The sequence below is a fragment of the Choloepus didactylus genome, chromosome 3, assembly GCF_015220235.1.
Source record: "Choloepus didactylus isolate mChoDid1 chromosome 3, mChoDid1.pri, whole genome shotgun sequence".
Lineage (NCBI taxonomy): Eukaryota > Metazoa > Chordata > Mammalia > Pilosa > Megalonychidae > Choloepus > Choloepus didactylus.
The window spans coordinates 15,485,643-15,506,804 of NC_051309.1; the positions used below are offsets into that span (position 1 = coordinate 15,485,643).

The 21,162-nt window shown below is 42.0% G+C and overlaps 1 protein-coding gene across 4 annotated transcripts in view; it reads left to right on the forward strand.

Annotated features, from left to right (window-relative positions):
* Positions 1 to 21,162, forward strand: part of CC2D2A (coiled-coil and C2 domain containing 2A) — a 158,562-nt gene that overhangs the window by 88,119 nt on the left and 49,281 nt on the right. For all 4 annotated transcript variants that reach the window (XM_037829421.1, XM_037829422.1, XM_037829423.1 and 1 more), the window contains 7 exons: positions 1,587 to 1,764; positions 9,886 to 10,042; positions 12,144 to 12,291; positions 13,735 to 13,873; positions 16,185 to 16,388; positions 18,061 to 18,153; positions 18,842 to 18,933. In XM_037829421.1, the coding sequence (XP_037685349.1) occupies positions 1,587 to 1,764; positions 9,886 to 10,042; positions 12,144 to 12,291; positions 13,735 to 13,873; positions 16,185 to 16,388; positions 18,061 to 18,153; positions 18,842 to 18,933 (1,011 nt within the window). The remainder of the gene's footprint in view (positions 1 to 1,586; positions 1,765 to 9,885; positions 10,043 to 12,143; positions 12,292 to 13,734; positions 13,874 to 16,184; positions 16,389 to 18,060; positions 18,154 to 18,841; positions 18,934 to 21,162) is intronic.

Below are 21,162 nucleotides of genomic sequence, written 5' to 3' on the forward strand. Positions count from 1 at the left end.
TGTTATAGCATATTGTAATCTATTAAAGGGAATCTATGAAAATAATACATAGCACCAGATCCCAGGTTTAATTCTCCAGTGAAAAGATCTGTCATGAATACAGGGAGTATCCTAGGCTGGAATGCTCAATATTCCAACACAAAAAGTGAGTCCATCAGCCTCATGAGTTAATTGGGATATAGGGAACACATTATAAGGCTTGATACAAACTTCTTGGTTTCAAACATCTGTTAATGTACTAATAATTTGTTTACCTTAAAATTGTAGCTTCATGTGCATTTTCACGTGTTCTCTCAACTTCATAGCATTCAGGTGCTGTACATCAATAAACTATTTTCTGGCACTAAATTAGCTATTTTCACGGCACTAAATCCAGACCATATTATTTTGTAATGAACTTTCAAAAAATGTGATTACAGAGCATTTTTTAAGGGAAAAGTTAGCCTAGACTTGACAGAATTTTATGGTGGGTCTCATTTTGTCTGAGAATGTGTACCCCCATAAGTTTCTGAGTTTTCAGTGAGATTTGGGCCTATAACCTAATGACTACCCACCCCTCTTCATCAGACCATCAGGTAAGAGGGGCTGTGCAGAAAAGGAAGGTATTCTAGGTCGGTTTGATTTATGAGATTAATGGGAATAAGCTCCACAGTAGTTCCAAGTGGAGTTTAAGTCTTTGGGTATCTTGGATACTTCTTGCAATTTGCTCCTAAATGTAATTTATAGGAAAAAAATGCTCAAATTATTTGAGCAATTTCATGTCTGGGATAGTTCTAAATTATAGAGATGTAAAAACTTAAAACTACCACCCAAAAAACCTGAATTTGTTTTCAATTTTCATGCCCTAAACTTTTCCTTTTCTCAAAAGTTTGCATTGCTATTGACATAACCAAACTGGCATTTTTTTTCTTTTCAGTAGTCATTTCTGTAGATATGTACAAAAAAATTAAAGACTACTATTGCAGGGTTTTTTTTTACTTCCTGGCTATAAGAATTATAAGCATCAACTCTTTCATGGTGCCAGGATATCACTTGAATTGTAATTCAAGTGATCTTTAAAAATAAAGAGCATTTTTTCATACCCTGAGTCCATCGAGCTATTTCACACCTCATCTGAAAGTGCTAAGAGTTTGGAACTTGGAAAGACCTAATGGGTACAATATGCTACTATACTTTTAGGAAAAAAGGTCCTGCCCAAATATATATCACCTACCATCCCTTATGATTTGAATTCACTGTTTAATAAGAAATACCTTTTCATTTACTAAAAGTTTTGTCTGGGATGCAAATGTAAGACTTGTTTGAAAAAAATCAAGGAGAGCATTGTACAGTGATATTCAGACCATTGTTCTTGAATTCACTCTGGCTTTTTCACCTCTTGATGGCTCTTCCACAAGTTCTGTATCACACTGTGTTCTTATATTAAGCTCTGCACAACCTGTGGCTATTTTGGTCAACGGTGAGGGTGGAAGTGACTGCAGGGCCTGCGCCAGTGTATCGTGTTCTGTCCAGGGCTCATCTACAGATACTTCTGCTCCCTTTAGTGCGTGAGTGCCAATCCCCCTGCCAATGGTCTCCCTCTGCAGGGCCGAGGTCTTGAGGAGGGAGGATGTGAAGAGGCGCTCTGTGTATCTGAAGGTGCTCTTCAACAACAAGGAGGTGTCCAGGACGGTCACCCGGCAGATGGGGGCGGACTTCCGAGTCCACTTTGGACAGATTTTCAACTTGCAGATAGTCAACTGGCCAGAGAGTTTGACACTTCAGGTACGCATTTTAATATAGTCACTGTCCCAAGAATGTTTTGGTCGTTTTGGGTGAGAGGTGACTTTAAATCACCCCTTGGCAATGCTGGTGTCCGAAAGATTCTCAAGGGGAACAGGAGGTCAGCCTCTTCCTTGGCAGCGGACCTGTTACCCCTCACACCTCCTGGAAATGCCGGACGTGTAGCTCTGGCCACATGGCTCAGGGGTGGGCCTCAAGATGGGGGCGGCCGGGGGTCTCAGCTTTGTTCATTGGAGACAAAGGTGTTTCAAGGAGGAATACTTCAGTATCAACCTCTACCAGGACCCTAGCAGATGCAACAGAGAAATTGACAATGCCACAATCTGGGGGGTTATGATGGGGGGAGAGGTGCTGGGATCCCTCCTCCAAATAAATCTCCCCCGCTAGCCTAAATCCCACCGTTAGCAAAATATTCTTTTGTGTCTTAAGGCTTGTGGTTCTCTTAGTGAATGCTTTGTTAATATACTTACTGAAAGGCTTGTTAACTAGGGTCGCAAATATGTGACACACATGCCCTCATTTCCCATCCACCAGCCGGGCCAGAAATCACTAATTCCCATCCAGCTCACTCAGGGTAGAAATTATTGATTCCTGTCCACCACCCATGGCAGAACTCACAATTGATCACACCCTTTTTCCCTCACTGCACCTGGACATCACTTCAGAGTCCTTCTTAACACAGTGCTCCAAGCAGCCACTGTCTATGGATTGTAATTGGCATTAAGCCTATAGATACTGTTTAACTGTATAATTATTTAAATATGTAGATACATCTTACTGGTTGGGAAGCAGTTGCTGTCCTGAGCCCCCAAAATGCCACCCCCTTCCAAGACTCCCTGGACCTCCTACAAGCAACCAATTAAAGGCTGTGGCCAAGCAAGGTTATTGCCCATGGTATGGCGGACATCCGTGGCTGGTTGGTTGATACCTTTGGTGTGTGTGTTGTTCCACATTTGGAAAATCAACCCTGCCTAGACCTTAGAATTTAAAAGCTTTCTAAAACTGGTGGAGGGAGTTTGAGACAGCTAATACAAGAGGTTCTTTTGATAGTAGGAATCCCAGAGGGATGCCAAGAAATGGGATAGGGACCCTGAAAAGGCTACCACTGGGCACCCACAGTCAACCACATCAGATTGGGATTTGGCCAGAGGCTGTGGTAGTTTTGTCCTGTACCTGCTCATCCATGATATGGAGTGTGGACGGGGGTAGAAGGGCTCCCCATTTACAAGACACTGAGCTTCAAGACTCAAGTTCATTTGTTGGCTGCACTCATAAGAGCATTGGCAGCTGCACAACTGAGAGCTGCTTTTCTTAACACTTTAGAATTTGGCTTAGTCTGGTCACTCACAATTTTTTTAAACCTCAGTCCAATTTAAAAAAAAAAATTCTATGTATTCTGAAACCTGGAAAAAAAAAAATCTCACTGTTAATATAGATGAAAGTAGAAACAAGTACTTTTTGAAAAGTAAAAGATATTAGATTGGAGATACATTTCAGGATGTGATGGAAACCTGGGTTTTCCTTAAGCCTTGAAATTCCCTTTCTGAATATCTGAAAATAATCTCTATAAATTTCTACTTCTTCCCCCCTTGGTTTACAACTGTGGGGACACAGAGTGAAATGAGGTGTTTTTGCCTGAAGGTGGCGGTGGAGAGCCGCCGAGCTCTGCAGCCTGAGAAGGAAGTGCTGGGTCTATGGCAGGCGCGCCCCCAGGCCGCCCTCCCTGCTCTCGGGGATTAAGGTCCACGCTGACTGACCATTCAGTCCCCTCTGGGGGTCTTGCTGAGGCTGCCGGGGTGAGAACTTGGAGGGCTCGGCCTTCCTCTGTCCTTTTAACAAAGGGGGCCTGAGTGGGCTGTTATCCTGCTTACTGGATTTCATCTGATCAGATCATCTCATCCCCACTCACTTTGGGATGCACCATTACCTTATGTACCACTAAGAAAGAAAGCATACTGACGCTTAAACTATGGCACGCCGTCAACTGAGAGACAGTCCAATTTCAGATATGCTAAACTTATGAAATATCGTACTATTTATACACCAACACCCCATGAAGGGACACCCTTCTTGCAGGGATCCCCTGCTGTTTGGCTGGCCCAGGGTCTTAAAACATTCAGAATCTTCATGCTTGGGGTGGAGGTGGGGGTGGGAGAGGTGGCCTTGCACTCGGCAGGTTCTGAAGCCCCACGTCTTCATCGCTTCCTGCATTAGCCCCTGCCCTGACCCTGAGCCCACTCGCTTGAGTGAAGGTGTAAGGTAAGTGCACCGCACTCAGAAAAATGGATAAATTAGGGATAAAGCTTGACCGAGAACATAAATGGACACGAACTCCGTAAACCAGCCTGATGCCTTTCTGTCACCTGCCCTTAGTGCATGAGGGTAGCTGGGGCCCTTATCTGACTCTCCACCATTCTGCATTCACAGAGTAGCAAAGATTTCAGCAACTCAGCCTTGTCCCCCAGTTTGAGATTTGGAGTTAACTCATCCTCCCGGTTCCTCCCCTGCAGAAGAGGAGCTGACTCAAGGAAGACTAAGATTAATAGGAGAAAACCAGATAGAGAGTTAGAGTGAGGGGACAGAAAGCGACAGGCAGTGACGGTGGCAGGTGGGAAGGAGAGGAAGCCCTAGCAAGCAGACATCCCCCAAAAAGAGGAAAGAAAACAGGAGAGACCCCTCCCATCCTTCTTGTTGTGTACACATGCGGATCAGAGGGTGGGAGCTCAGAGTGCGCAGCCGCTGAAAGCCACCCCCACCCCTGGTGGGTCTAAATTTTCTGAATTACTCTGGAAGAAAAGATGCTGTTTCTGCCCTCCACCAGCACACCGATATTTCATTTTACATATATTCCAAAGTATACATGAAACTTCTATACTTTTCTCCTGTTTACTGTCTTCATGGTTAGCTTGATGAAGATGTTGCAACCAAAATAATTTTTTCAAAAGCACTACTACTAAGTGAAATTTTCAAATAAAAAAAAGCAAAGTTTTCTCCTATGCTACCAAGAATATACTCATTGGGCAATTAACTTGGCCCTTTGAGCTGAGTAATGGAATCTTTTTCAAAAAATGGCAAATTAAAGGAATCTTGGCTAAGTTCTTAAGCTGTCTACGGGGACTTAACTATCAAATTGCATCTCACAATGGTTTAACAGCATAATTTTTTATGATTGACTAGAAGCTACAGGTGAAATTAATTTAGGGGATATTGTATTTCATTTCTCTAGGAGGAGCACTACACTCTTTGGATATTTTCCATATCATTACTAGTTTTGATTAGGGAAGTTTCAAGAATTACTGACAATTTTAAGAAGGTAAGAAAAATCTTAAATGCAGATTCTTAACTTTAGGGCCTGATCTATTTCTGAAAAAGTTCAGAGATTCTCAAAACAACAGTGAATCAATTGATGGCTCAGAAGCTAAGGCATGAATGTTTGCTGCTTGATTTCTGAGATTGACGCCAGCTGAGCCAGGAGGGTCGTGAAGAATTGAGAGCCATTTTTGAAGGGGTGCACATGGCCCTGCCCCCGGGAGCTTTAAATCCAATCTGGGGACTGATAAAGTGAGAACTACAACAACAAAGACCTTTGGAGTAAAGAGTGCTGACTTTGATGTTTGATTTCTTGAATGTTTTTAATTGTAAGGGTCAGTCCTTCCTAGCCAGCTTTGAGGTAAGAATGCTCAGGTAGGAGCCCAGAGGAGAGACGAAAAGCTCATATTGAAGAGATGAGATCAGGACCTGGTGGTAGAAATTGGAGGAAGGAATGAATTAGAGCAGCCCTACAGCCTTGAAAGGTGTAATTAACAGGACTTCGTAATAGTTTGACTTAATGGGAGTTAAAGGAGGTTAAATCAAATTGGCCCCAAGAGAAACACAAGATTAAACGTCACCGGACAGGGGAGTTAGAGCAGGGCCAGCGTCCTTCAGAGTAAGCCTGCAAATCCTGGCTTCCCGGGTCCTTCCAAAATAAATGCATGACCATCGCAGAACTTAAATTTGACTTAGAAATAAGAAATCCTTTTTCAATGCCTTTCATTTCTTTATCACTTATATCTGTAACTTCACCCTGCATTCATCTTCTTCACTCGCCAAAACTAACAACTGTTGTGAAATACTGCTGGGTGCTTTTTAAATTTTTTAGCATTGTTATTTTCCTTATGAAAAATGTTCCCAATGAATTAATCATGTTTACCGAGTGGATTAAGAAAGGGAAATTTTCCTTTTAACCTAGTTGGTGATGTCTTGTGTTTTCCTGCCCAGGGCCTCTCCTGATTTCCCTGGCTCCGCTGTGGAAAAAGTGCTTTCAGACTAGGAAACAATCATATTTGGCAAAGTGTACCTTTTAACCCATATCTAGCTTGACTTGTGCCATTGTCACTGTTGTTCGTTTGTGGAAATAAGTCCAAAACGCATTTTATTTCACATCTTACTTATCTCCGTGGTTAACTGGATGGTAGCGAGTCAGATTGTGGAAAGCTGTCCCAAGGAGCCAGGGGAGACTCCGAAGTGTGCAGCCTGTGGGGGCAGGTGTGGAAGGGCAGGTGGCAGCTCTGCAGAGGATGGTTTGTGAGGGGCAAGGGGTAGATGACAGGTGCAGTCATTTCCATGTAACAGGAGGATCTGGACTGGACAGGGCCTGTGGAAACGGGAGAAATCTCTGGGAAATATCATTTATTAATTGTCTACCGCATAGGCTCTTTACTTATGTTGTCTCTTGCTACCCTAAAGAAAACTGTGGTTACTGTTATATCCCAATTTTAAATTTGGGCAAACTGATATTCAGAGATGTTGAGTAACTTACTCACTAACACAAAGCTAGTCAGGTGGCAGAGCAGAATTCAAACCCAGGGCTGTTTGACTAAATTTTACATTTGTTAAATCACATTAATTTGGGTATAAGAGGTGAAGAAGTGCAAAGTTCAGAATTTAACATATTCCCTGCATCCAAAGATCTAATTATCCTGGAACAATAGGAAACGTCATAGAAAACAATTTTAGATACCACCTAAATGTATGTAACTCGATGTATTGAATTGTGTTGATATTTAATAACAGTATAAGATAACATTTATTGAACAATTACAATATGCCAGCCACTATTTTAAACCTTTTCCTGCATAAACTCATTTATTCTGCCCAACAATCCTGCAGTGACTGTATCATGATACTCATAATACAGATGGAGAAACTGATATGGAAAGCTAAGTAACTGACCCTCACTATGCTACCTCCAAGTAAAGTCTATAAATTCAGTCCAGCAATTGTTTGAGTGTAGATGTTGTGCAAGGCACAGACATAACAGAGCGTGGTGGAGACGTGACCAAAGGACCTGGTCACTGGCGTCCAAGGGGACAGGAGGGGAGAAAAGGAAACTACCAAGAGGAGACGCCCTCCCAGAGGTGGGGCAGTAAAGGGAACAGGGCTGTGAGAGAGGGCCATGGTTAATTTTAGGGTGTGGTTGATTTGAGCATGTTTTCAGGCTGTGAGAAAAGCAGCCAGTGGAGAAAAGATTGATGACTTTGAAAATAATAAAGGAAAATTGTGGGTGTGGACATGGGGGTGTAAAGGAGGAGCAGATCCCACAGGGCACTGGAGGGGGGGATTGACACATCCTAGCGAGACTGGCCTCAGGCAGGTCCTTGGAGGCAGCCAGCGGTGAGGAAACCAGGTGGCTCACGAAGGAAGTCCGCGTCAGAGGTGCTCAGTCTTCCCAGTGAAGAAGGGGGCCTGAGGATGAGACGGTAGAGAGGGTTTGGTTCAACAACTGAGGGAAATGGGCACATCAACCAGGAGACAACTAAAGGGACTGGATGGACAGGACAGAGGGCAACCAGGATCAAATAGCAGCAACTTGTACCAGATCCAACTCAGCCAAGTGCAAGAGATGAAGCTGTTTTGTTTTGTTTTGCTTTTAATCAGACAAACATGATTTAAAACCATGGAATATAATCTTCACTTCAGGATAGAATGTTTTTTTTTTTAATCTATTTTAATTTCCCTAAATTTCTAAAGTTCACCTTATCCATACAATTCTAAATACTGTTAGCAGATAAATCTGTACTAGGTTCTTGAGTTAAAGCAAAAAATACTCCAAATGTAGGGGAAGTAATACAAATTTCACAAATAGCTTCAATTCTGAAGTAGATGATTTAATTGCTATTCTGAATTCACTTCTGCCTTGCTTTGTACAACAGAGGAATTTTTAAACAGTTGAATGTAAATCAAATTTTATTTCCTGCCTTGGTTCTTCATTAACATTCCATCTTCAAGCACACACAGATCTACAAACACACACATGCGCACACACACACAGAGGCATTTTGCTTAGAGCAGTGCTTCCCAACTGGGGGTGATTTTGCCCTACAGAGGACATTTAGCAATGTCTAGAGACGTTTTTGGTTATCACATGTGGGAGAGCTTCTGGCATCTGGTGGGTAGATTCTAGGGATACTACTAAACATCCTAACCACAATAAAAAATTAAATAGCCCAAGATGTCATTAGTGTTGAGTTTGAGAAACCCTGGCTTAGAGAGAAAATTAAAAACTAAACTTAAGTATACAGAAAACCATTTGTAAATATTGAAGGGTAAGGGAATGGTTGACAGTATAGATGAAACAAGATGAGCCATAAGTTAATGATAGTTACATCTGGGTGACGGGTGTATGAGATATTATTCTTCTAGTAGTGTATATGTTTGAAATTTTCCAAAATAAAGGAATGTTTTAGTATAGACTAAATGTCACCTTTTTAGTGACAAAGATGAATTTGAAGAATGTGGCTTAAGTGTGCAGCTACTTTAGGCTTCCTGCTGAGCCCGAGAATTAGGCAGACCCAGACCATCCAGTCACAGGAAAGCCCTGAACAATCGCAGTTCTCTTGCTGCAGCCAACCTGCTAGGACATCTCACCATGATACTGAGTCTGGGGCCCTGAGTTCAGTTCCTGTTTGTCTTTGCCTTTGACCCAGAAGGCCCTCTTAGCTCAGTCAGCCCCCTTGCAGAGGTGAACGGGGGACTACCAGGGAGATGAGGCCTTGGTGGTAGGCCAGCACAAATCCATCCTCATCTCTGGAAAGAGAACTCGGATGTCCTGTAAGGAAGGGTGGGCAGAGAAGATCGTTAATGTCATCTGTGTACATTCTTAATGGTGAGTAGAAAATACTGGTCAGAAGAAGATTCTGTTGCATGAGAAGAAAAGTATAAAGATGAATTAGTGGAAATAACAGGATTAAAATGAGCATTTTTACAGAAATGTGTATGAGTCAGAGAGACTTTTTGGAGAGATAGGAAAGAAGCCAGCAGAACTATGGAATATTTTGCCATCTGGTTACCACAAAAGTGAAGTGAGTCAAGAAAACAGGGGGAACTTGACCAAATGGTACAGAGGGTCCAAATGAAGCAATATTGTATATTTGTCATCTGTGGTTGCCCTGGGGCCTCTGCCTCTTGGGGATGGCATCATAATGAGACATGCCACAGTAATTAGTATCAGAGCTACAGATGATCTAGTTGGCTCCATCTTGGGAGGTGGCCTGGAAAGGAGTTGTGTAGGCTTTCAGCAGCGAGCTAATAAAATGAGTCTTAAGAAGAATTTGAGAGATTTACTAAATAGCTGATTTGAACCTGAGATCCTAAAATTCTTCTCATCCTCCTCCTACTGACTTTGGGGTTGGTGCAGATAATAAGTCATCCAGTGACATGTCCATATTGTTTCAACCATTCCACCTGATGGCTTTGTTGTCTGAAAGCAACCTGAACGAGGAAAAGAAAGAAGCCCATTCTCCAGATAATGTGTGTATTGACTTGGAGAAGAAACAACTTGTTGTAGCCTGCTACTTTTATTAACCTCTATACCCAAGGAGATTAGACCAGGCCAGAGAGCAGGGTGTCAACAACTTAGCACAGGGTGTCAACAACGTGGTCACAAACTGGGTATGAGTTCATCTCCATGGGGAATATAATAACACAACTCAACTTTCCACTTTGAGGTGGACCCTCAGGGCTGGACAGTAACCAACACAGATACTAACAATGTAAACTGAATTTCTTGGGTGAACACACTATTACCATCTTCATTTGGCTGTTTCTCTTCCCTGGTTTCAGGTATATGAAATAGTCGGGCACAGTGGTACCACCTTGCTAGCAGAAGTGTTTCTGCCCATCCCTGAAACGACAGTTGTCACTGGAAGGGCTCCCGTTGAAGAAGCTGAGTTTAGCAGTAACCAGCATGTGACGCTGGACCACGAAGGAGTCGGAAGTGGTATGGAAAGCTAATTTCTCCAAAATCTCACGGTTTAACTGTCAGATTTGAACATGTCTTTTTTTCACTCCCTTCTCAGACAACCAGATAATTTATGAAATTGCTATCAGAAATGTAGATTTCTAAAGTGATGATGTATAATTTTTTGGAAACTCATTTTTAATATACTGTTGATGATCATGTAAATCTGTATAAGCATGCAAGTATATAGTAGTTTGGCAGTGTGAATTAAAGACCTTTAAAATGCCCTTTGACCCCTTAATTCTACTTCTAGGTATCTTTTATAAGAAAACAATTTAAAATAAGGACAAAATTTATGCATGAAAAATGTGCATTACATTGTAACTTATAAAACAGAAAAGCTGGAAATAACCTAAGTAATTAATAATAGAATTATTAAATAATATTCTTTCTGTTATCTCCTTCTATAATTCCTTTAGATATATGATGGACCTTCTCACTCTGTCCTCCATACTTCTTAGCCTTTCTTTAATATACTTGACATCTTTTTCTATCACTGCTACATTCTGTGTAATTTTTTTTAATCTATCTTCCAAGTCATGAATTCTCTCCTTGACTGTGGCTAATCATTTAAATTGTTTGTCAAGTTTCTAATTTCAATTACTGTATTTTTCATTTTCCCAACAGTCTGGTCTTTTCATTTCCTCAGACTCTCAATCATTCAATCATTCATTTATTTAAACATTAATTTTATATTCTGCATCTGATCATTCCAATATGTAGCTGTTTATTGGTCTTATTTTGCTGCCTCTTGTCCATGGTGACTTATTTCCTGCATGTCTGGCAATGATTAATTATGAGCTCATAATCCATGGAACTTTATCTGCAAGAATTAATTGAGGTCCAAGTCCTATCACCCTTCTAAAAGTCAGGAGCCCAAGGTTTAGTTCCAGCTCTGATCCTGGCAAGTTCTGTGACCCTAGTAGTCATGTAACCAGCTTGAATCTTATCTTTCTCATTCATAAAATGGACTCAAAAATACCTCTGTTAATGCCTTAAACGTTTACTTTGAAGAAAGATTTCTGAAAAACACAAAGATGCTATTACCGTATAATAGTGGTATTGTTTTGTTGATAATAATGTTAACTGGAGATCCAGAGTATGAGATTGCTATATTTATACTTCAAAATATGTTGTTCCTTAGTTGGTTGAACATACTGCCCAGAAAATTTTTATCATTAATTTCCTATCAGTGGAGGCCAAATTAGTGAGCATTTACTGTAGCTGCAAGAGCTTAGTAATAGCTAGCATTTATTGAGTCTCACTACATATCAGGTACTAAGTTCTTTGCAAGTATTAACTCATTTAATTTGCTGTTCCTTACTGCAGACACACTCCCTTCTTAGGACATTTATACTTGTCGCTCCTTCTTGGAGTGCTCTTTCCTAAAACATCTTCCACTTATCTCACTTCCTCTCTTTCTTCAGGCCTTCATTCAAAAGTCACTTCTCATTGAGCCTTCCCTGTCCACCCTATCTATAAGCCCATCCATTCCCCACTGCCTCAAACACGAATTTTCTATACACCTCCCCTAATTTATATTCCTCCTTAGCACTTATCACTCCTAACATACTAAATATTTCTCTTATTTGTTTTATTTAGTGTGTGTCTCTCCCACTTGAATATAAATTCCTTAAGAATGGAGCTTCATTTCTTTACTACTCTATCACCAGTGCCTAGAATAGTATTAGCTCAGATAAGTACTTGTTAAATGAATGAATGAGTCTTCACAGCAATCCTTTGAAGGAAGTACTATTATCCCTATTTTATACATAGAGAAACTAAGGCTCAGAGAAGTTAAGTAATTTGTCCATCATCACACAGCTGTTAAGTGGCGGACAGAATATGTATGCAGATGGTCCAACTCCAGAGAGCATCCTCACAACTTCCACACTCCTACACTCTGCTGTCAGAGATAGAGCCGAGTGGCTGATTCTGAGCACGATCCCCTGAGGAAGTTCAGCGATGTTGCCACCTCCACCCACTCCAAGTTCCATGTGTCTACTCTCTGCTTTCTTGCCAGGACTGGGCTTACTCCCTCTTGCTAAACAACACCCTACTTAATTTGATGTCTTCCTAGGAGTGCCCTTCTCGTTTGAAGCTGATGGTAGCAATCAAATCACTCTAATGACCTCGGGGAAAGTGTCCAACAGTGTGGCGTGGGCCATTGGAGAAAATGGGATACCTTTAATTCCTCCTTTGTCACAGCAGAACATTGGATTTCGGAGGTAATGTGTGGTTGGAATAAATTGATGGGCAATGTCAGTGTTAGCTTTAAGACATCTAAGGGGATAAAAGCTTGCTGTGTCACATTTTTTCCTTTTATTTTCATGTGTCAGTACCGTTCATGGTTTTTTAATGTTCTTGAGGCAAAAAATTAAAATATTTGTAGCCTAAGAAATGTTGTGTCCATCACATCAGATACTGTGAAAAGCACTTTACCTCATTTAATCTGTACGATACCTCAAGGAAGTATTCTTTTCCCATTTTACAGATGGGGCTGTGCATAGCACTATACACAGTTATACATATTTGGTCCTCAGTAGAGGTTCGTTGCTAATGATGATTTGTTTAGAACCTCCTAGTTACAGGAAAATCCGTATTCTCCAGTCCTCTTCCCTGATTGCCAGATCCTTAGGTGTCTTCTCAGCGCAGAAGAAAGGGGTGCTGGGCCTTGTCAATTTCTCCCTCAGCTGGCCCCCTCTCTTCTTGGCTGATGTCAGTCCAGCCATCAACCAAAAAGATTATCGGAGCCAGGGCGCCTGGATTCAAATCTTGGCTCTGTCATTCCCTAACCAGCATGTCTTTAATTCACCATTTTACACATCTAGGCTTCAGTTGCTTCATCTATAAAATAAAGAGATTTATCCTGATTGTCGAGAAGACATTTACCAGGTCACAAACTAGAAAAGCAGAAATGGAGCCTGTTTTGCTCCCTCTATGTCCCCCTCCGTCTCAGTAGCAAACACCTGTATCCACATGATAAAAATGACAAGGAAATGCTGCCCTGTGTGTTTAACTCAGGAGAGTGGCAGCCACGTCCAGTGGAAGTTTATTTATGCCTTTGAGTTTAAGTAGTTTGCATTTACTTCATTTCACTTGAGTTTAGTGCTGGGGAAATGTTCTGGGGATTAAAGCTCCCAAATCCTCAGGGGAGGAGGTGAAACACAGTGTGAGTGATGAGATAAGCAGTATGTTAATAAAGCCCCAACTCAACCTTGCCGACATCCCCTGGCCACCAGAGAACTCGGTTTTATCCCAAGTTGGTGTTGGTTGTTTACGTGTCTATTTTTCTTTTGTTTGATTCTCAGCTACAGGTGTCCGCATGAGGGGACATGGAACGTGAGGCTCCTGGGGCTTTCTGAGCCAGTCGTAGAAGCTTCTTTCCCTGGCCTGGTTTCAGGGCCTGGTGGGGCCCTTTATGCACAGGACAGAGTTGAAGGAATGGGCCCCATCTGCATTCCTTCCATTCGTGCTTCTTTATTTTCCTTATAATATATTTGGTAGCAATCATCATGCAGAGAAAAGTGGCCAAAGCCTTTCCTGATGATGAAATTTTCCCTCTTGGAGTGTAATATCCTCTTTAAGCAATGCTGTTCTTTGGATTTTGTGGTTCTGATGAAACTGCTCTGTGACAAAGTCGGTCTCATGGAATCAACTTTTTTTCCCAGCGCTTTGAAGAGAGCAGATGCCATCTCATCTGTTGGCACTTCTGGATTGACAGACATGAAAAAACTGGCCAAGTGGGCAGCAGAGTCCAAGCTCGACCCAAATGACCCCAACAATGCCCCTTTGATGCAGCTAATCTCGGTAATACAGCAGAAAGAAATGAAGGCGTAATAAATTGTTAGACTTAAACTTAACTGGTATATATGTTCTAAGCTCCTCTGAGAACTGAAGAAGCATATTTAGGTTACTTTGTTCACGTAAAATTTGCACATGCACGACTTCTAGACTTGACGTGAGAATAGTGGAAATGACTCTGTCCTTTACATGCATTTGCTTCTATGCTCTGTTCTCCTATGCAGTAGAGTTTAAGAGCACGAGTTCTGGATTAAGAGGCAGGCTTAAACTCCAGCTCTGCCACTTACCTGGCCGTGTGAGCAAGGTCTCTGAGCCACAGTGCCGCCCTCAGCCGTTGCTGTGAGGACAGGAGCTGATGTGTATAAAGACTTTGCTGGGCACACGATATGTGTGTCATCATTGTTACTCCTACCTGTAATCTCTGTAAGACCCTTGAAAGATACGCTTTATTTTCTCCACTCTAGAGAAAGGAAACTGAGTTCAGAGACTCAGAGGAACTTTCTCAAGGTCACACAGCTAGGAAGAACTCAGATCCAATTTGACCTGACTTCAGAGCCCAGGTTTTTTCTGTTACACCTTAAAGTACTGTTAGGGGCATTTTCAGAAATGCTTTTGTTCTGTTTTGTTTGCTTGTTTGATGATTAATTAGATTATCATTTTGGTTTCATTTGAGTATTTACCAGATAAATTGTTTATATCTACCGTAACATTCAAAATTCTTGCTTCAGTGAATTTATAAATAAAATGGAACATTAGCGGGTAAATGATTTTTCTTTGTATCAAATGCCATTGGTTTTGCTGCTGTGTTCATCATGCCGATAAAACCGTTTAAACGAGGTGATCCAGAGAGTGAACATAACAACATATTCTTATGATTTTGTTTATTAGTATGAGTTCATCAGTAGGATAATTATAACCAGTATGAACATTTTCATTTCTCTTTTAGTCTTTCTAAGATAAGTCCCCAAACAAGCTTTGGTTTATTCTGATTCTTGCCTTCATAAACCTTCCTTTCTTAAGGTGGATAATGGAAGTATTGGAAAGAATGAGCCATCTTCCCTAAAGTGTAGCATATTCCATTTAAGGTTTTCAAATCACTTTTCAATTATTATCTGTATATCACCATTAATATAGCACTCTGTATTAATCAGCATTCCCCAGAAAAAAACAGAGCTGATGGAAGCTATAATAAATTGAAATTTATTATAGGAGATGGTTCACATGACCATGGGGAAAAGAATACTTCATTGAGTTATCATGAAGATTAAATGATGGGAAAGTGCTTTTCACAGTATCTGACACAAGTTGGGAACTTGATGGTGATGCTGAATTCCCCAGGAGAAGCTGCAAGCTGGGAACTCCGATGAAGGTGGTGGTGAATTCCCCAGGAGAAGCTGGCTGGCTGAAGTAGAGAGGGAAATTCTTCTGAATGACTGCTGAAGCCATTAAGGCCCTCTGCTGATTGGATGAGGAGATTCCTTTCATTACCTGAAGGCAATCCCTTCTGTTGATTGTAGATGCAATCAGCCATAGATGAAATTAACTGTCTAATCATTTAAACCTGTGGAGGAAATACCCTTGTACTAACAATCTCTACCCACTGCCTTTCCCTCGGCCCTGGAGGCCACAGCTGACAAAGCATGAAGCAGAGAGGCCAGCAGACACCTGAGTAGCGCACCCACACCTGCTCAGCTTACCAGTGGTATCCTAAAGCTGTCTTTCTCTGTCGATGTACAAGGGCACTGGACATTGGCTGGTCGTGATCCATATCCGGCTCAGTTATCCCAGCAGCCAAGGCCACCAGGAGACATTCAGAGACAAGAGAGCAGGGAAGCTCCCCAGCTGACTCTATGGCTTTTATCTACATATATGTGCTTAAATATATTTAAAGAGACACACATATTAGTATATTAGATATGTTTCATAGTGTATTAGATTTCATATACACTGTGTCTAAGACTAATCTTATTTTCAGTAAACACCTAGTAATATACTGGGTCTGATATAAATCTCTCACTTTTCAGTCTGTATATTTGTATAACAGCACCTATTAGGGAATCATGCATACCAAAAACATACATTGTGATTTTTATTTTTTAAATGGTTTTTGGTACTTTTTGTAGTTACTAAATGAATATGATAGTGTCTGCCTCGTTACTATCATATCTTAAATTATTTTGTCTCTAAACAAAATGTGGGGTGTGTAAGGCTCTCAGTCTACAACTATTACACTTCTATTCATAAAAGTCCAGTGCCAGGTTTTTTTGGATGAAATCTGCCTGTCATTTAGAGTTTTGTATTTTCTGTTTTTTCATAGATTGCTACCAGTGGTGAATCCTATGTCCCTGATTTCTTTCGACTGGAACAGCTGCAACAGGAATTTAACTTTGTTTCTGATGATGAATTAAATAGATCCAAACGATTCAGACTTCTTCATCTTAGAAGCCAAGAGGTACCAGAGTTCCGAAATTATAAGCAAATTCCAGTATATGACCGAGAAATTATGGAAAAGGTATTCCAGGTAAGAAATTGTGCTAAAGAGGTTAATAAAATAATAAAGTATCTGCTACATCATTTACTAAACTATTATTACTAATATATATATATATTTGCTGTTGTTGTCCTTATGTTCTCAGTAACAATACTGATTTCTCTTTTATAGCACTTTTATATATAATTTTTCCCTTACTTTTGAAGAATCCAATGTTTGAATAATCTCCTGGCTTCAATATAATGGCAGATAAACTAAGAAAAATTATAATTGTAAGGTTGAAAAATATCTGAAATGTTTATATGGCTAATTATCCTGCCTTCATCAAGAAGTCAATTCCATTTTAAGCCAGTGCAGCTTTGCTAAGCCCTGTGTGTGCAACACAGTGCCAAACCCTGCAGGGAAAGCGAGGTGGGTGGGATCTGAGCAGCCTTTGGGTGGGCTGGGCAGGAAGGAAGCGGGGAAATAGGGCTGGCATCCTCGGCAAGGCGGGTGGGACGAACAAAGGCTTGGAGGAGGACAGATCGTGGGAGGTTGTGGGGAGAGGGCACGGGGGCCCTGGAGGAGCTAGAGGCACCGAGACCTGTATTGGTGGAGCAGAGCAGTGACAGCCAGACGAGGTTGCATTTAACCAGGTAAGGGGAGAGCCGTTAGAAATTAATGCTATCGTGATTTTTCATGGAGAAACTATTCTTCGAGAATATTTTTGGTGATTTGAATTTTTCTTTGTATCAGTTTGGGCTCATGATTCTAAGTGGAAAAACCCCCATGTGAACCGCCTCAGGCCCCCAGGGGAATTGATTGAATAATGAAATCCATATAGTTACATAAGGTGGGTGAGTGGCGGGAATGCATCTGTGCCTCCAGCGCCCCAGGATTCAGGAGTGGGATGCGGCCAGGACCCTGTCCCATCGTGCCTGGACTTCCCCTGCTGTGCCGGCTTCCTTCTTCCCACTGCAGACAGGCTTTGTCCACCTGGCCACGTGGTCGCCAGCATTATCCTGTGTTCACATCTAGTGGCTTCAGCCAGCAGAGACAGATGTTCTCTCTTGTCCCAAATTCAAAAAATCTCAGGGAACAGCCCTGAGTTGCTCAGTCGGTGTAAGGTGCCATCCCTGGGCACTCAACCGTGCCCAGAGAGAGGGCTTAAAGGAGAACCTGGCAGCTGTCCGGAACCACACGGAGGAAGGTCCAGGGGTCTGAGCAGACAAAGCCAAGAGTCTCTCCGGCCTTGTTCTAAGTAGGTGACCCAAGTCAGCTGCAGCCAGATGCTATGTGATATGGGCAGTGTTTGTTTTAACTGACGCTTTGTACTATTTTTTGCAATTGCTTTACTGAAAATTAGAAAAGGCAAAATTTAAGCAGGGACTTTGGCTAGGTTGCTTGGATGAGCTTAATATCTTGAACTATAACCTTTCTCTGTTATCTTCTGTGGTCTCTCTTTCCTTCTGCATGAAATTTTAACATAAAACCAACGAATTCCCCCCTCCCCCAAATAAGGCCATTTGACCAATGGATTCATAACCCTGAAGTTAATGCATCAAAGATCAATTCTGAACCAAAAGTTAAAATGAAGATGGAAGAAACACATACAACCCTTGTTTATGACTTAAAGCATATGTGATAAATCATTCACTAATGTCAAGAAGGGCTTCAAAGAGCACTTTAGTATTATGAAATTGTTACTTTCTGTTAATTTTAGGACTACGAGAAACGGCTACGGGACAGAAATGTAATTGAAACCAAGGACCACATAGACACCCACAGGGCCGTAGTAGCCAAGTACCTCCAACAGGTAAGAAAAAATCATTTAAAGCATTCCTTATGGACAAAAATAGCCAGCATCCTAAAATGGGAGGTCTCCTACTTTTATAAATGTCTAGTGATCATATGCAAGTCACTTGACCTCTTATCATCTCATAAATACAGATATGTGAATTATGCACATCTACCTTCACCTTGTGAACATATGAAAGCACTAGAATGGGTCCCAGATTAGAATCAGGGGTTATCTTAAGTGGGATATGATTACAAGAGACTCAATTTCTGTCATGTTTTTTCTAGTTGAATGTTTGCATCATATTGTCTTTGTAATCAGGGGAAAAATGCTTTTTAAACCACCTACTAATTGCCCTTGGGCATTAAAGACTAAAAAATAAAGGTGAAACATCCTTTTGTCAGTTCTTTTCATTGTCTCAGGTGGCAAGCACTTTCCAGGTCCTGAGAATATAGCAGTGAACAAAAGAGAAAAGCTTCTACTTTAGGGAGCTTATGCTCCAGAGAGGAAATCTAGAGAAGGAGGGATGTTAGGAGAAGATGTAAGTGCTGTGAAGAAAGAGGAAGCTGGGTGAGGTATGGGGGTGCGGTGCTACAGTGGCCTTCACTGAGGGGTCATTACAGCAAAGACATGGAGGAGTTCAAGGAATGGACTGTGAAACTTGCATAACAAGAATATTTTCAATGAAACTGATTTCTTTCCCCAGGTTAGAGAATCTGTGATAAATCGTTTCCTAATTGCAAAACACCATTTTCTTCTTTCTGATTTGATCATAGAAGAAGAAGTTCCCAATATCAGGTAAAAACAATCAAACAAACCCATTATTATTTTCTTATAAAAATTATTATTTTTTTATATCAAAGATGTCACATAAATATAAGATTTTTATACCTGTGTGGTGTGCCTTTGGGCCCAGAATAGCGCTGGACACCTGGTAAAAGCTGGTAAAGCCTAATGATTACATTAGTTGAGGGGTTTCTGTTAGAACAAGCCATGCCAGATCCACTCCCATGACATTCCAGTAGGACCATCTCACTTCCCACTACGGCCAAATACGCTTCACCAGCCTCTGCTGTTTGCTCATTCCAGTCTAACTGCTTTGCCATGTAAGTTCAACAGCATTTCCTTCCTGCTATTATAATCTCCCAGCGCCAGACCTCCACTGACTCTCCCCTCCCCTGGCAGTGGTGGTGGCTGAGGAGCTGAAATTCTGAGATTCCGGGGTAGAAGGAGGGAAGCCTGGGTCCAGCACCACAGCTGGGAGGCAGAGAGCTGGCGTGTGTGTTTGGTGAAGGAGAAAGGCAGCAGGGAGTGTAGAATAATCCTCTCGTGGTCTCAACTAGTGGTAGATGCATAAAAGTAAAAGATAATCTCTGAAATCGGTGGTCCTGTGCCATCCATTAACTTCAGGACCTTTTCTGTGATTAAATGTCTTGCTCTCCTTAAAAGCTTATTTCCCATGCACGTATTTCTCCTCTTTTTGAAACACCATCAAACTGAAAGAGAGACAAAAGGTTGTGATATCCATGGCGGCCCCTTTCTTTGGCTTTGTCTCCTTCCATTTACCAAGGGGAGGAGGCTGCACCCACACAAATGCATGCAAACCTCTGTCTTTATTCCAAGACCAGTGTTCAGTCGTTGAACGTTTTTTCAGTCATGAAAATTACACTTACAATAGATAATGATTTTTCATGTTGTTTTTCCTTTTCTTTCTTTCTTTCTTTTTTTTTTTCTGCTTTACTTTCTGCATTAAGTTCTGAAGGCTCAGGGTATGTTCTTTCTTCTTTTGCTTTTTGATTTGTTCTGGGCTTTAAACTAAAATGTTGCTGTGTTTTATGCTGCCTACAATCATGGTGCTCCCGTGTGAATTGCTACAGGACAGCAAAGTCCTGCTTCCAGGGAAAGGAGAAAGTGTGGATAAAGGGAAGGGGCTTGTCGGGTTGGGACCCCCTGGACATGTTCCCTCTCAGGTCCCCAGTTGGGGTTAGGTAGGCATCCTGGCAGAGAGTTTAAGAACATGGGCTTGGAAGTCAGAATGACCTGAGTGTGGACCCCAGCCAGGAGCCCGCAACAAGTCATGTCATCTCTCAGAACCCCCAATTTCTTCATCTGAAAAACGGAATTAATAGTATACTTGCCACATTGCTGTAAGGATTTGAAATATTACATGTAATGCAACTGGTACTCTGCTTGGTGCATAGAGAGTGTTTATAAAAGGGAGCTATAGTTATGCTCTGGAGGACAGAAGGCCTGGAGAACAAGCAGGGACTACAGCTCCGGGAAGTCCCTGGGGATCCTTTAAGGGCAACTTTGGAGGGGGCATGACAGCAGCTGCAGGGCCCAGATCCCCTCAGCTGGTGTCCACCTTCTGGGAAGAGGGGCTGCTGCCAGCTGACCGCTTAGCCAGCTCCCATCCCCTGCAGGGAAGCAGGCACGGCCGGCTTCGTTCTGTGGCTGTTTGGCAGGGTCACTAATGTCACGTTGCAGATACAAAGTCACATCTGTGTGTCTGTTCAGTCTCGGGGCTCAAATCTAATTATTTGCTTCATAGACCTTTCCCCCATGATTCACTGGCTCCACTGCTTGCATCTTCCAGGCAGCTTTCACCGAATGTCAGCTCAGAAAAAGGGAGAGAGAGGGGAAGACGGATCCTCCCACTCCCCTCCCCATCCCGCCTCCCGCCTCCACCTCCTCCTCTTCCTCCCGCATAACCACTGGCATTACACTCATTGCTGTCATCCTCATAGCCAGCATTTTTAGGGCATCTACAAAGAGAAAGATCAGCGTCAGGGTCCTTTGCACACACTTCCTCACGTAATCCTCTCAACCACCCCCCCATGAGGCAGGTTTTCTTCTCCCCATTTTATAGATGATGAAACAGAGATTTAAAGAGGTGAAATAATTTGTCCAAAGTCAAAGAGTGGAGCCAGGGTTTGCACCAGGTGTTGTCTAACTCCAGAGAGTGACATCCCAGGAAGCGCCTGGGAAAGCTGCGTCCACCAGCTGTCATGTGAAAGGAGCAGCTAG